At 42.5% G+C, this 17138-nt stretch overlaps 1 protein-coding gene across 4 annotated transcripts in view; it reads left to right on the top strand.

Annotated features, from left to right (window-relative positions):
* Window positions 1–17138, top strand: part of camsap1b (calmodulin regulated spectrin-associated protein 1b) — a 140378-nt gene that overhangs the window by 80260 nt on the left and 42980 nt on the right. For 2 of the 4 annotated variants that reach the window (XM_072488725.1, XM_072488728.1), the window contains exons 5-9: window positions 2913–2945; window positions 12925–13066; window positions 15363–15502; window positions 16246–16342; window positions 16694–16865. In XM_072488725.1, the coding sequence (XP_072344826.1) occupies window positions 2913–2945; window positions 12925–13066; window positions 15363–15502; window positions 16246–16342; window positions 16694–16865 (584 nt within the window). The remainder of the gene's footprint in view (window positions 1–2912; window positions 2946–12924; window positions 13067–15362; window positions 15503–16245; window positions 16343–16693; window positions 16866–17138) is intronic. The other 2 variants (XM_072488726.1, XM_072488727.1) reach the window with 2 other exon arrangements.

The following is a 17138-nucleotide window of genomic DNA, read 5'->3' as shown; positions in this document are numbered from 1 at the left end:
GGGTATCATTTATTGCCCCTGAGGTGGTGGTGAACCACTTTCTTGAATCGTAGCAGCCTGTGTGTGATATAAGTACTATATATAGCCACAGTGTACCAGTATAATCTCCCAAACCTACCAAATAGGGAAAAATAGAACCCTACATGTGACAATCTTATTTTTGAAAACGTAACCATAAAGAGGCTTTCTTTCTGGTCTGGTTTGTTATTTTAAGTGATTTCTGAGATGCCTCCGATATGCGCTTGCTTTCGAAGGAGGCCGTACCGTTTTTTTATTTGGTTGCACCAGGTGCAGCGACCCTGGGCAAGCTTCTCACAGACTTTGAAGTCAATATCAAAACTTCTAAGTGAAATCTCCAGAGTGCCCTTGCAGTGCTTCCTTTGACCACCATGAGTGTACCCCAGACTCGAGCTCTCCGTGGGAGATTTGCTTTGGTAAGCAATTGGCGGGCATTCTGTCTTCATGACCAGCCCAACTCAGTTGTGGCTGTCTCAGTATAGTGTGAATGCTTGTCCTGCCACCTCGGGTGAACACTTCACTGGTATTTTTTCCTGCCATCTGAGCTTGCAAAAGTGGTTGAGCTTCTTGGAATGATGTTGGTACACAGTCCTCATCTGCAAGCATAGAGCAGAGTGGACAGGATTGTTGATCTATAGACTGTAGGCAGACTTGCTCCTCGTAGTTCCCAAACTATGTTCGAAGTCTGCCAAAGGCTATGTTTGCTTTGGCCATACTTGCAAGTACCTTGTCATTAATAGACAGCTCGTAAGCGTGTCCTGTTGAGAAAAGTGAACGTTTCCGCTGTTGAAACGTTGTGGTCATGAATTGAAACCTTTGGCTCAATATGGGGCTTTCCTGAGCAGGCTGATTCATTACTTCAGTTTTTTTGGGGGTGATTGTAAGGCTGAAGTTCTCATACAAATTGGAAATCAACCCCATGCTACGCTGCATGTTCAGCTGTGAACTGGTACAGTTATTGGCAGACAGGAAATCATTAAGTATGTCCTTGGAGACCTTTGTCTTTGTCCTGCTACTTTAATGGGCACTGAATCCCATGTAGGAGCTCTAGTACAGCACTCAGTATAAATCACCTGCAGGGATAAATTCAAATGTGTGTGTTGAAGACTCTCCTCAAAGGAATTAGGATGACCGTCTGATCAGCAGGCTTTGATTTTCAGAAGCCATTTTTTTGCCAACTTAATGGAGATTTGTATGGTCACATTAGAATGCAGACTGGAAACTGGTTACCCTGTTCTAATTTAAGCAGAAAAATTGGTGATTGCCACATTTGCTTGCAATCTAAGTCGAGTTGTATCATAATTTGGGGAACACGTTCCTGGTCGGCAGGATGCTGTATTGCTCCAGCCCGGCAATGCTTTGGAATCTGCTTAGTAAGATAATCAAGAACTTGAAATCTGAAAGAGAAAACAGAATTCTGGAAATATACAGCCAGTCAGAAGCATTATTAAAAGAAAAGGGCCGGTTATGACTATTCAGGTGTCAATGCTCAGTCTTGAAATGTCACAAGCCTGGTTTTCTTTTGTTCCTTGTGGACTTCCTGATTTGTACCATATCATTGTTTTATCTCTTCAAAACTGTGAAAGGGTTGTCTTGGACGATGCCACCTTCCCCAGCAATGTAGGAGCAGGGAAGTCAGTTTGTGACTGTTTTGGGCACGATTAGCATTTAGTGCAGATATTTTTCTTGATTGGGGAAATATGTACATTGCCTTTCCATTCATACTAATCTTTTTCCATAATCATTACTTTTTGTTTTGTTTGAAGAGGCCTTTTCTGTTATTTTGGCTAAATCTGAGATTGTGTGAAAATAGCATTTCTCTCATAAAGTTGCATTCTCAAGCAGCTTCGACTTTCTCTTGGACAATTATTTGAAGCAACATCAGAGTTCGGTAGATTGTGAATATTTATTAAAGAATGGAGTAATTTGAAAAACTTAAAAGGGGAGGGAGACATCTGAAAATGCCAAATACTGCTGTGAACTTGTGTTCTTGGAGTCATTGGGTACAGCTGATTTCACACTGCCCTCATCACATGGAGTGGCACTAGCCTCTCATCTTTAGTGCTCCACAAAGCATGACAGGAATGGAGAGGTTGTATGGAGGAAGAAGAGAATGAATCCGCACCATTCCACTTTGTGTGGCTTTGATGTATTGGTATATTTCTAAGCATAGTGAGCACACAACGCAGATAGATACAGCTTGGGTGAATATAATCCTGTTAACACTGATGGAATATCTTCCATTTGGTGCACTTGCTTAAATCCAAGTCTTTGGATATTGTTTAAATTAAAAATGAATTCCACAAGGACTTAATAAATTTGTACAATTAAGTGACAACATAAAGGAAATGGTGATTCTGGCAGAGTGCTGCTCAAAATTTGTTATAGCAGTCTTTTGATACTACAGCATAGATAGGTTTTAGTTTTGCGTTCATCCTAAATGCAGATTTTGCTATTTTCCAGATGACTTTGTTTAAGTGTGTTGCTCTAATTTAGTCACTGCAGTAAGCCTGTATATAAAACAATTAAAGGCACCACATGCAGTATATAAGATCAGACTGGGTCATCCAAAAATTGCCTCTTATCCCCTCTTTCATATTTCTCCCTGATCCTAATCCCAACCAAAGGTTTTTACTGAAAACTTAAAAGTATTAGAGCAACAAAATAGCATATTTAATTAAGCAAAGCCTGTTGATTATGATGGTTTTACTGCATTTTTTTAACAAAGAAAAATATTCTGTCAAAAACAGAATTGAATATTTTGCCCTAATAAGACTGTTTAGAATTGAGTGTTTTATATTTGCTTATCTCTGATCTATGTACTGCTCTAATAAGCTTTGCTCCTTGCCCTTTTGATGCCTAAATTCTAACTCCTTTCCCTGCTTTTTGGGCAGTCTCCTTCAAAATGGTATTGGAAACTGGTGCCCGTAAGTGAGCTACTAACCTTCTATTTCTACTTCAGTCATTTTCTATTCACCTAATTTTAACGTAACAAAAGCAATAAAGAGCAAAACATTTTTTTTTACCTCTAAGAACCATCTTTTCAATTATATTTATTTCTAGAGAACCCATTTTAAAACTTATGAATTTTGTCAAAGAATCTGATTGAAACTGAAAAACTGGGCACACCAATGAATTGTTGGAGCTGTTGGCCTCACTATCCGATTGTGAAATTGAGGCCATTAATGTACGTTCCCATTGTTTACAGTCAGCGTTTACCACTTACACAGCATGGGCTTCGTGTTACACTGTTAAGACTGGTTTCATTGATTGAAAGATGGTTTGTTGTTTATTGCTGACAATATTAGGACATTAGAGAACACACTGCGCTTTCAGAAATGATGGCTTGAGAATGTTCTTTATATGTATTTAATGCTTAAAGAAAACTAGGACATTGTGAATTAACTGAATATTCAGTCGATCCTTTGCCTTGTGTGTTTTCACACTTGGGGGCATTGATGTTGGTGTTAGTTATCAGCTTGTTTCATTGTGGGATGCGCATGTGCTTAAATCCTCTTATTCAGCAGTGTTCCTTCTGTCATCTTTTGCTGTGAACATGACATTTTTATTTCAGCAAGAAACTTGGGGTCTGTCAAAAACGATCATAATTAGTCCAAATAATAGTACAATATCACTCCTGATATCAAACATTGTGTAATTAATGTAAAAATATAAAATAAGACTGTACAAACTATTTGCTGTCACTGTGTTCACAAGCCTCCTGCTTGACATTTTTTGTCAAATCAAAGCTGTTGCTCTGATAACTATTTGTGCAAAATTATAAAAATGATTAGTTTATTTGACGAATTTGAAGAATTAAAATAGTGAACAGTTATCCTCCAAACCTGAGGATCAGTACAAATGCCGTTTTCTCTTTCCCCCTCCCAGCCTACTTCTGTCCAGTCCAACCTGCCTCCACACACACACACACCTCCACTCCTGCCTTCTCATACAAAGCCTTTAGGTTTGGGCAAAGCTTGAGGTCTTTTGACATTCCCTTTCAAAAGCTTACTGTTTTCTGCAAGGATTTGTGTCTTTCCTGTTTCATTGTCTTTCCTGTCTTCTGTTTGTGTTAGTGTGATGTGATGCATGCCATAGCACTCTGCATGTTGGAACCAGAGGAATGTGCTTGCGTGGTACAGTATACTTAATCTCTTCATAAAATATAGTGTGCATATTTTTTAATGAAATGTCTGACTTTAAAATCCAAAATTTTGCAGTTTCCCATAGCAGCGATACAGTGCTTTCAAATATGTAACTGAGTCCGAGATCTTTAAATCACGCAAAAATTAATGCATGTGTTATATAATTTCTATAAAAGACTGGGAGTAGTCCTGTCATTTTTCCTAGGTTCTATCTCCTTTGTGCGAAGTAGAACTGGCTATTCAAAATACCTTAAATGGGTCCAGTTGCCTTAGTTTCAGTTATTGAAGTTTTGATTTATCACAGTGGGTTTAAAATAACTTTTTTTCATTGGTACCCTATTGTCACATCATTGTGTTTCATCCAAGAGCAGCATGTTGTGTTGGTACAAGCATTTATCATTTTTCTTCAATATAGTTTTTGATGCATCTTTACAGGTTCAAAAAATAATAAAAATAGATGCAAATAAAAGATATGTTAATTTATTTAACTATAGAACGTCTTGATCAGCAAGTCACGCATTTATAAGAATTTGGTTTCATGAGCACATCATTAACTTTTCTTTTAAGAAGCATTGATTTAACTTTTACTGAAATTATCCCTGTGCGTAATTTAAAAACACATGACCTGTGAATCAATTTGCTGAGCTTGACAAGTCCAATTGCCTGGCGTTGATTCTTGCAATTTGTTGATGTACCCTGTAGCATTCTAACTAGCCAATCGTCACACAAACCGCAAATTCCACTATTAAATTGCACATAATCAGTAGTGGATAATTAGAAACTCAACTATAATTATTTGGAACTCTGGGCTAAAGCTCAAGTTTAATTAATATGCCTTTGAAAATAGGTGCAAGAACTTTAATAGTCTTTGGGTTCATTGTGTCTTGACTATTTCCTTTGAATTATAGACACAAAACAGCTTGGCACTGCAATGTCTCCATCTCTCCAAGAAGCTAGAAGAGATGATGAATTAATATGTGTTCTTCACATAACACTAGCAGTGAAGCAGGCTTGGTTAACGATAACTCATGGATATGTTAATTCTTCACACTTGCTTTCAAACTAAAGACTAATGATGTTAGCATTTGCTGATTAAATACCATTTCAGGAAAAAAATTGTGAAAATTGATCAGAACATTAACATAACAAATGATGACAAAACTCGCTCTTTTGGAATTTGATGCAGTGGTTTTCATTACTAAAAAACTTACCTGTTCCCCTCACTTGGTTTGGACAAGTATTACTGTGCATTGCTACTCGTTTTTGTTTTGAGTAAATGTAACCTTTTTAATTTGATATTTGGATGATCAATTCTAATTTGTGCGGGTGGACATTTGGAACTTTGCCATTGGAGTTGCAGAGGGGAGAGAGCTAATAGGACCATTTTTGTACTTCCATGCATTCCTCTCATTACGCCAATAAACTATAACTTTACTGCTCTTTGTAAATAATATGGTTGATTTTTTTTTTTTTGAAATATATTTTATTGAAAGTTTTCGATCACAATTTTTTCCCTTTACACATCAAACATAAGAAAAAGAAAATTTAACAGTGCATGTAACATAGAAACCACAATCTAATAACAAGTAGCTAACCAACATGGTAAACTAATCATTTAACATAAAATAAAACTCCCCCCCCCCCCCTCCTCCCCCCTGGGTTGCTGCTGCTGGTCATCTATCTTCCCTCTAACGTTCCCCTAGGTAGTCGAGAAATGGCTGCCACCGCCTGGTGAACCCTTGAGCCGATCCTCTCAGCGCAAACTTCATCTGCTCCAGTTTTATGAACCCCGCCATATCGTTTATCCAGGCCTCCAGTCCGGGGAGTTTCGCTTCCTTCTACATGAGTAGAATCCTACGCCGGGCTACTAGGGACGCAAAGGCCACAACATCGGCCTCTTTCGCCTCCTGCACTCCCGGCTCATCCGCAACTCCAAATAAAGCTAACCCCCAGCCTGGTTTGACCCGGACCTTCACCACCTTCGAAATCACTCCCGCCACTCCCCTCCAATACCCCTCCAGTGCCGGGCACGACCAAAACATATGTGTGTGGTTTGCCGGGCTTCCGCCGCACTTCCCACACTTGTCCTCCACTCCGAAGAACCTGCTCGACCTTTCTCCCGTTATGTGTGCTCTATGTAGCACCTTAAATTGAATCAGGCTAAGCCTGGCGCACAAGGAAAAGGAATTTACCCTGCTTAGGGCATCAGCCCACATACCCTCCTCTATCTCCTCCCCTAGTTCTTCTTCCCACTTTTCTTTTAGTTCGCCCACCAGCTCCTCCCCCTCTTCTCTCATCTCTCGGTATATCTCTGACACCTTGCCCTCCCCGACCCATACCCCCGAGAGCATTCTATCCTGGATCCCCTGTGTCAGGACCAATGGAAATTCCCTCACCTGTTGTCTTGTGAACGCCCTCACCTGCATATACCTAAAGAAGTTTCCCCGGGGCAGCTTATATTTTTCCTCCAATGCTCGCAAACGTCCCATCTATAAATAAATCTCCCACCCTCCTAATTCCTAACTGGTGCCAGCTCTGGAATCCTCCATCCATCCTCCCTGGGGCAAACCTGTGGTTGTTCCTGATTGGGGACCCCACCAGGGCTCCCTGCACACCTCTCTGTCGCCTCCATTGTCCCCAGATATTTAATGTTGCCGCCACCACTGGGTTCGTGGTAAACTTTTTTGGTGAGCGCGGTAGCGGCGCCGTCACCAGCGCCTCTAGACTCGTCCCTTTACAGGACTTTTTCTCCAGTCTTTTCCACGCCGCTCCCTCTCCCTCTATCATCCATTTACGGATCATCGCCACATTGGCGGCCCAATAGTAGTCGCCCAAATTCGGCAGCGCCAATCCTCCTCTGTCTCTGCTATGTTGTAAGAACCCCCTCCTTACCCTCGGGACTTTCCCTGCCCACACGAAGCTCGTGATGCTCCTGTCTATTTTTTTAAAGAAGGCCTTAGTGATTAGTATAGGGAGACATTGGAATACAAATAGGAACCTCGGGAGGACCATCATCTTAATTGCCTGCACTCTGCCCGCCAATGACAGTGGCTGCATGTCCCACCTCTTGAAGTCCTCTTCCATTTGTTCCACCAATCGTGTCAGATTAAGTCTGTGCAAGGTTCCCCAGCTCCTGGCGATCTGAATCCCCAGGTATCGGAAGTTTCTCTCCACTTTCCTTAGAGGCAGGCCTTCTATCCCTCTACTCTGGTCCCCAGGGTGTATCACAAGAAGTTCACTCTTCCCCATGTTAAGCCTATATCCCGAGAAATCTCCAAACTCCCTCAATATCTGCATGACCTCTGTCATCCCCCCCCCACTGGGTCCGTCCCATACAACAGTAGGTCATCCGCGTATAGCGACACTCGGTGTTCTTCTCCCCCTCTAATCACCCCTCTCCATTTCCTGGAGTCTCTCAGCGCCATGGCCAGTGGTTCAATTGCCAACGCGAACAGCAATGGAGATAGCGGGCATCCCTGTCTTGTTCCCCTGTATAGTCGGAAATACTCCGATCTTTGCCGACCCGTAACCACACTTGCCGTTGGGGCCCCATAAAGGAGTTTGACCCAGCTAATAAACCCGTTCCCGAACCCAAACCTCCTTAGCACCTCCCATAAGTACTCCCACTCCACCCTGTCAGATGCCTTCTCTGCATCCATTGCCGCCACTATCTCTGCCTCCCCCTCTACTGGGGGCATCATTATCACCCCTAATAGCCGTCGCACGTTGACATTTAGTTGTCTCCCCTTTACGAACCCTGTCTGGTCTTTGTGCACCACTCCCGGGACACAGTCCTCTATCCTCGATACCAGTACCTTTGCCAGCAGTTTGGCGTCCACATTCAATAGTGAGATAGGTCTATAGGACCCGCACTGCAGCGGATCTTTATCCCGCTTCAAAATTAGCGATATCGTCGCCTCCGACATTGTCGGGGGTAGAGTCCCTCCTTCCCTGGCCTTGTTAAAAGTCCTCACCAACAGCGGGGCCAGCAGGTCCACATATTTTCTAAAAGATTCCACCGGGAACCCATCTGGTCCCGGAGCCTTCCCTGCTTGCATATTCCCCAGCCCCTTAATAACCTCGTCCACCCCAATTGGTGCCCCCCCAGGCCTCCCATCTCCTGCTCCTCCACCCTCGGGAACCTCAATTGATCCAGGAACTGCCGCATCTCCTCTTTTCCCTCCGGGGGTTGGGACCTATACAGTCCTTCGTAGAAGGTCTTAAACATCTCGTTTATCTTCCCAGCTCTCCGCACCGTAGCTCCCTTTTCGTCTCTAATTCCCCCTATCTCCCTTGCCGCTGTCCTCTTTCGCAGCTGATGGGCCAACAGGCGACTAGCTTTTTCCCCATACTCATACCTCACCCCCTGTGCCTTCCTCCACAGCACCTCCGCCCTCCTGGTGGTCAGAAGGTCGAACTCCGTCTGGAGTCGTCGTCTCTCCCTGTACAGTCCCTCCTCCGGGGTCTCCGCAAATTCCCTGTCCACCCTTAAGATCTCCCCCAGTAGTCTTTCCCTTTCCTTGGCCTCTGTTTTCCCTTTGTGGGCCCTGATGGAGATCAGCTCTCCTCTGACCACCGCTTTTAGTGCTTCCCATACCACTCCCACTCGGACCTCCCCATCATCATTGGCCTCCAGGTACCTCTCAATACATCCCCGCACTCTTCCACAAACTCCCTCATCCGCCAACAATCCCACATTGAATCGCCAGAGTGCTCGCTGCTCCCTCTCCTCTCCTAGTTCCAGGTCCGCCCAATGTGGGGCATGATCCAAAATAGCTATGGCTGAATACTCAGCTTCTTCCACCCTCGAGATCAACGACCTTCCCAAAACAAAAAAATCTATCCGGGAGTACACTTTATGAACATGGGAGAAGAAGGAGAACTCTCTGGCCCTCGGTCTAAGAAATCGCCATGGATCCACTCCCCCCATTTGGTCCATATACCCCTTGAGCACCTTGGCCGCTGCCGGCCTTAGATCTAGATCTATCTAACCCTGGGTCCAGCACGGTGTTGAAGTCCCCTCCCAATATCAAGTTTCCTACCTCCAGGTCCGGTATACGTCCCAACATCCGTCTCATAAATCCCGCATCGTCCCAATTCGGGGCATATACATTAACCAACACAACCTCCATTCCCTCCAGCCTGCCACTCACCATTACATATCTACCTCCGCTATCTGCTACAATGCTCCTTGCTTCGAATGCTACCCGTTTCCCCACCAGTATGGCCACCCCTCTATTCTTTGCGTCTAGCCCTGAATGGAACACCTGTCCCACCCATCCTTTCCTTAACCTAATTTGGTCCGCCACCTTCAGGTGCGTCTCCTGGAGCATAGCCACGTCTGCCCTTAGTCCTTTCAAGTGGGCGAGCACGTGGGCCCTTTTAATCGGTCCATTTAGGCCTCTCACGTTCCACGTGATCAGCCTCACTAGGGGGCTACCTGCCCCCTTCCCGTGTCGACTAGCCATCACCTTCTCTAGGCCAGTCCCACGTCCCGCTTCTGCGCTCCCACTCGTTCCCCAGGTGTCGCATTCCAGCCCCGACCACCCACTCTTTAGCCATTTCCTCTTTGATTTCCGCAGCAGCAACCCAGTTATCCCCCCCCCCCCCCCCCCACTAGATCCCCCTCTAGCGTGATTGCTCCCCCCATATTACTTCCGCAAGTCAGCTGACTTCAACTGACCCTGGCTACTCCTGCTCACTCCTTGACCCCCCCGTGTGGGGAACTCCCATCTACCTTGCGCCTATCTTCCCGCCATTAAATATGGTTGATTTTAACTATAAAGGTGGCTTAAAGCAAAATAGCTTCTGGTTAGTTATTTCATTTCTAATGAATTACTTTTTGTGTGCAGGTATAGTTACGTAGACAAAAGCCGTATCCAATTTGTGCTCAGCTAGACCCTTCAGGTAGTTGAGACTTGTTTGGGTTACTGGTTGAGGGCAGAATATTGGCCGGGATCCTGTCTGTAAACTCCTTGTCCTTCAGTGTCAGAACCTTTTCTGAATTGGGGCTTTGTTAATGTCTCACATGAAAGATGATGCCTCCCATAATATAGCAGTCCTAGTGAAGTCTCAATCTACATTATGTTCTCTCATACTGGAATGAAGCTTGAACACATATCTTGCTGATTCTGAGACAAAACTTTTAACATCTTGAACATAGAACATAGAACAATACAGCGCAGTACAGGCCCTTCGGCCCACGATGTTGCACCAAAACAAAAGCCATCTAACCTACACTATGCCATTATCATCCATATGTTTATCCAATAAACTTTTAAATGCCCTCAATGTTGGCGAGTTCACTACTGCAGCAGGTAGGGCATTCCACGGCCTCACTACTCTTTGCGTAAAGAACCTACCTCTGACCTCTGTCCTATATCTATTACCCCTCAGTTTAAAGTTATGTCCCCTCGTGCCAGCCATATCCATCCGCGGGAGAAGGCTCTCACTGTCCACCCTATCCAACCCCCTGATCATTTTGTATGCCTCTATTAAGTCTCCTCTTAACCTTCTTCTCTCCAACGAAAACAACCTCAAGTCCATCAGCCTTTCCTCATAAGATTTTCCCTCCATACCAGGCAACATCCTGGTAAATCTCCTCTGCACCCGCTCCAAAGCCTCCACGTCCTTCCTATAATGTGGTGACCAGAACTGTACGCAATACTCCAAATGCGGCCGTACCAGAGTTCTGTACAGCTGCAACATGACCTCCCGACTCCGGAACTCAATCCCTCTACCAATAAAGGCCAACACTCCATAGGCCTTCTTCACAACCCTATCAACCTGGGTGGCAACTTTCAGGGATCTATGTACATGGACACCTAGATCCCTCTGCTCATCCACACTTTCAAGAACTTTACCATTAGCCAAATATTCCGCATTCCTGTTATTCCTTCCAAAGTGAATCACCTCACACTTCTCTACATTAAACTCCATTTGCCACCTCTCCGCCCAGCTCGGCAGCTTATCTATATCCCTCTGTAACCTGCTACATCCTTCCACACTATCGACAACACCACCGACTTTAGTATCGTCTGCAAATTTACTCACCCACCCTTCTGCGCCTTCCTCTAGGTCATTGATAAAAATGACAAACAGCAACGGCCCCAGAACAGATCCTTGTGGTACTCCACTTGTGACTGCACTCCATTCTGAACATTTCCCATCAACCACCACCCTCTGTCTTCTTTCAGCTAGCCAATTTCTGATCCACATCTCTAAATCACCCTCAATCCCCAGCCTCCGTATTTTTTGCAATAGCCTACCGTGGGGAACCTTATCAAACGCTTTGCTGAAATCCATATACACCACATCAACTGCTCTACCCTCGTCTACCTGTTCAGTCACCTTCTCAAAGAACTCAATAAGGTTTGTGAGGCATGACCTACCCTTCACAAAGCCATGCTGACTATCCCTGATCATATTATTCCTATCTAGATGATTATAAATCTTGTCTCTTATAATCCCCTCCAAGACTTTACCCACTACAGACGTGAGGCTCACCGGTCTATAGTTGCCGGGGTTGTCTCTGCTCCCCTTTTTGAACAAAGGGACCACATTTGCTGTCCTCCAGTCCTCTGGCACTATTCCTGTAGCCAATGATGACATAAAAATCAAAGCCAAAGGTCCAGCAATCTCTTCCCTGGCCTCCCAGAGAATCCTAGATGTACATTAGTGGACCAAGCACAATTAGACATTAGGCTTGCATTCTTAATATAGTTTTTCAAAATTCTTTGAAAAGGGAAGTGTTGAAGTGTAGAATGTTTAACATGTAGTTTGGAAATTTGATTGCATCAAGTCAGAAAATAATAAAGAAGGACTTTAACTTGTACAAAAGAATATGACCGACCAGCCCCTCTCTCAGCTATACATATTTTTATAGGAAAGATTGCTTATGGCATATTGAAACAATTTATTAAAATAGTGAATCACATTGCCACGAATAAGCTATACATCTCCTCTTGTGTTAGAGTAAACAAAAGAATTGTGGGTGCATGCTTCAAATTTAAAAATATATGTTGGCAATGTTGATATAAATAAACTGGTCTGATGTATTTTGTGGGAAACAGGGTGAGGAATAGATTCTAATTTAACCAGGCTGAGTCACACCCTTGCCGATGAAAGCGTCGTGCCTGCACCATTGGGATTGAAACCTAGTTCCTGATAGCTTGTATTTAATTTTTTTCTTTGAGTATTGTAAACCACTTTTGGGATTATTAGAAGCTTTTTTTAAAAACGTATTGTTTCTGACTCCTGGATAAAGCTTTGCTGAATATTTCGATGTGGAAAAATTCAGGAGTTTGGAGCCAAAACGAGTTAATTTTCTGCTTTACTCGTATTTTTCAGGAATCCGCTGTGTGGCTTAAGTGTTGGTTTCTGCAATTTCATAATTACACAAAACCAGATCCATGTTAACTTGTAAGAAAGTTGGTCTGTATACTCCATTTTTTGGAGAGGCCTGTTTGGCAGCATTTTTGTACATTATTTACTTTTGTTGCAAATCTTCAAGTATGTAAACCTAAATAACCTCTTGCATATCTTGAAAATTAATTAATAATTAAACAATCTAATGGACAGGCACTAGTTCCAAAAAAGCTTGGGGCTAGAGAAATGAAATCTTGGACAGATAATATCTGCTGGTCTTTGCCATGAAGATATTTCTTGTAGAGGGATAGGACATGGTACCACCTAAGTTACAGCATTAATATATAGTGACCATGCACACTCTTTTTCAAACTTATCTTCATTTTTGTGTCAGGTCCGTTATCGACGAGATCACCCCTTGAACAAGCAGTTGCCATTTTTCCCTTTAATGGAGGATTTAATGAGGGATGTGTGTGATGGCTGTTCACTTCTCGCAGTTATTCACTACTACTGTCCTGAGCTCATGAAATTAGAAGGTATTTATATTTGGAAATATTTTTTTCTGCTGTTCCACAGTGTAGTCGTACCATTCCGTTCAATTCTATCTGAGTATGCTTCACTAATTGTGTCTTCAATATTTATTTACAAATGTAAAGTTTAAACCTCAGGCTGAAACCATTTTAGTATTCAAATATTTTGTCATTTAATGCCTTTTTGCTTTTAGCCTTGTAAATTATAGGATGCATGTTCAGGGCTGGAGGTTTCTGCAAAGCGGCGTGTATGTTTGAACCCTCACTAGTTATGGCTCAGTATTTATTTGGTATAAAACTACCAGTTTCAGTATATGTCTGTTTATATGGCATATTTCTTTTTATACTTAATTTAAAAAAACAAATCTTTGTACTAGTTTTGGCTGATCTTAATAAGAGTTTAGATGTCGTGCATCAGTTGGTGATGTGGCAAAGATTGATGAAAGAAAACTTAAGCAAAAGTTCAATTGGAGTGTATAAGCAGTTAAAAACTGAATAAAAATACTTCTGTTCCCATAATCTTAATTACAGACTACTTAAGTTCTAATTAAAGGTAATGTTCTAAAACTGAGATGATGACATGAGTGTTAGAGATGGACAACATTTAGGAATCATTCATTGTCACTTACGGTTTGCAAAGTGGCAGTAAATACCTAGGAAATTGGAGCAAAATAACATCCTGAAGCAAAATTTAGATTATCATAGAATTTACAGTGCAGAAGGAGGCCATTCGGCCCATCGAGTCTGCACCGGCTCTTGGAAAGAGCACCCTACCCAAGGTCAACACCTCCACCCTATCCCCATAACCCAGTAACCCCACCCAACACTAAGGGCAATTTTGGACACTAAGGGCAATTTATCATGGCCAATCCACCTAACCTGCACATCTTTGGACTGTGGGAGGAAACCGGAGCACCCGGAGGAAACCCACGCACACACTGGGAGGATGTACAGACTCCGCACAGACAGTGACCCAAGCCGGAATCAAACCTGGGACCCTGGAGCTGTGAAGCAATTGTGCTATCCACTTTGCTACCGTGCTGCCCATATTTAGCAAACAAATTTATGAAAATCTATTAAAGGTCAATTTATAAAGGGAGATTAATTTTTTTGGGATGGTGGGTCTAAAAAAGAATGGAAAGAATCTTTATTCGTGTCACAATTAGGCTTACATTAACACTGCAATAAAGTTACTGCGAAAATCCCCTAGATGGCACACTCCGGCGCCTGTTCAGGTACAATGAGGGAGAATTCAAAATGTCCAATTCATCTAACAAGTATGTTTTTCGGGACTTGTGGGAAGAAACTGGAGCAGCCGAAGGAAACCCACGCAGACACAGGGAGAACGTGCAGACTCCGTACAGAAAGCGACCCAAGCCAGGAATCGAACCCGGGATCCTGGCGCTGTGAAGCAACTGTGCTACCGTGCCGCCCCATGCAATTCTGTTAATAAGATGGTAAAGGTCCCCAAAGATTTCACAGAACATATTATGCAGAACCCTTCTACAGTATCTTAAACCCATGTAAATATTTCCACAAGACATCTTTGTACAAAAGATCATGATGTAATAAGTGTGGAAAAGCTTCAATTGAGAAGTGGCGTAATCGTTTCTTCAGCTCACTGAATCTTTCTAAGCAAGCGAGTTACTTTGATCCCAACATTTCCGTATGTTAAACTCCGAAAAACTCCCCAAAAATATTTACTCTTTCTTAATGCCTCCGTCAGCGAGTTTACACCTTTAAAATGACGGAAAATATTTATATTTGTATGCAGCAGAGACAACATTTCAGTTAAAGAACAAACATTGAACAAAAGTAGAATGCAAAACTGCCCTGAGAGGAAACTGAAAACTCCAGGTGCACTGCAGGATATATTTAAGATTTAATTTTAATTTTGATCGACAAGGGAGTAGAGGGCTATAAGGCACAGACTCCGGAAAGTGGAATTGAGGCCACAATCAGATCACACAAGATATTACTGGAAGGTGAAGCAGGCTTGATGAGCCAAATGACCTCGCCTCCTAATTGTTGCGTTCTTGTGGGTGCAGTGCATCTAGCTTGAAAAGTAATGTCTTCAAAGAGCAGTAACTTTCATTTATTTTTGCAAGGGCTCATTGCCCTTTTAATAAATTATTCTGAAAGATTTTTACTTGATCGAATTTGATGACTATTGCCAACACCACTGTTTAAAAGGGATTTTATGTACAAAAGTTCACCTGTTCTTGTTTCATAAAGACGAGATTAAGTTAGCCTTAAATTGATTGGTTTAAATGGATGTTCTCTAATTTGTTTTTCTTCGTAGATATTTGTTTGAAGGAAGTGACTTCAATTGCAGACAGCTTGTATAATATTCAGCTCCTGATAGATTTTTCACACCATTATCTGAACAGAAGTTTCTATCTTACGCTAGAAGATATGTTGTACAGTCCTTTAGTACTGAAGGTAAGATCTAGTGAAGAACTCTCTTTTCATTAAAGTAACATGATTGTACCAATGCATGCAGAGGTGGTACTTTCAGCAATAGACACCCTCTTCATGAAAATCTATGTTTTGTTTTATGAATGCTTTGGGTGAAAAGGGCACTGATAAAGCTGCATTCTTAAGTATATCACTAGTTGCCCTAAGAGGCTGGTGACATTCTCTTTGAACCACTGCAGTTTCTATGGTGATAGTTTTTCCATATTGATCTACGATATTTTTTGCCCAAGCAACAGTGCAAGAACAACAGCAGTATAGGTCCCAGCCAGAGTTGAGTGTGACTCAAAAGGGAACCTGGATGCGGGAGTGTTCTGATTTTGCCACTCTTGACCTTCTCCTTGGTAGAGTTCTGTTGAAGTGGACTTGGTGGGTTGCTGCAGTGAATCACATTGTTGTGGTTCTTCGTCAGTGGAGGGGATGGGGACTGAATCCAGTGAAAGGCTACTGATCAAAAGAGTTGCTCTGTCCTGAATGTTGTGCAGCTTCTTGTGGTGTAGCAGGTCCGATCCAGGTGAGGGGTCAAGTGTGGTCTATTTGTGGTCTATTTGTGTAAGAGTACTGATGTTGTTTCTTCCCTGCTCTTGTAGCCTTAGTGATGTAAGTGATTCTCTCTCTTTCCCCCCCCCCCCCATTAATTCTATTGCATTCCTGTGGAATCGAGTGAAACAAATATGTCTATGTACAGCACAACTTTCTTTCTATTTCAGCCTAATATTATGGTGTTCATTGCCGAGTTATTCTGGTGGTTTGAAGTTGTGAAGCCTGAATTTGTGCAACCAAGAGAAGTTCAAGAAATCAAAGATGGTAAGTTTCTCAAATGATTTGACTCTTCTCATTGTGGCTTCTCTCCTTGTTTTAAAGTAGTAAATTATACATGATATTTAATATGGCAATTTAGACCGAGCGGCATTTTCTTGAGATCGCCTGCCAACTCGTGTGCTCGGTCTTTGGCCAAGCCAAACCTCTTTGTTTTGTCCTAGATGTAAAATCCTAAAATATTTCTAGCATCAATGTCTAATTGTTGTGAAAATAAATAGATGAATTTGGACATAGTGAGAATCTTTCAAAGTGATCACAAACTTTTGGAATTCAATGTAATTGCAAAGGAGTGGAGCTCCCAAGTATACTAATGTTTTATCTGCAATCTCAATTCAGCTAAAACACTGCTACAACAGAAGAGTTCTCGCCCGCCTCTTCCGATTTCCAATGCAACAAAGCGGAGCTTTATGGTCAGCCCAGCAAATGGTCCAGGTGATATGTCAACACCTGTTCTACAGAGTAACTCCGAGATTGCAACCAGGTATTGCCTGCATCCTGAAGAGTTTGTGTAAGTCTGTCTCTGTCTGTCTTCGCCATCTTGGCATGTCCTGCAGCAGCTTTGGTTTCCAACTTGGGTTCAATGTTATGTAAAATCATACATGTGGTGTGCAATTTTGTCCATTCTACTTTTCTGTGCTGCTAATCATATCTATAGACTTGAATTTATAATTTTCTGATTTGTAGCATTCAATTGAAAAACTTGTCAGTTGTTATGACAACAGGAATGATTTGAATAATTAAGGATCTAAATCCTGTCCATCGGACGTCAAACCTGTCTATA

Source organism: Scyliorhinus torazame, chromosome 22 (assembly GCF_047496885.1).
Source record: "Scyliorhinus torazame isolate Kashiwa2021f chromosome 22, sScyTor2.1, whole genome shotgun sequence".
Taxonomy (NCBI): domain Eukaryota; kingdom Metazoa; phylum Chordata; class Chondrichthyes; order Carcharhiniformes; family Scyliorhinidae; genus Scyliorhinus; species Scyliorhinus torazame.
Note: the sequence above shows the minus strand (reverse complement) of the source record. Positions and strands in the feature narration are given on the sequence as shown.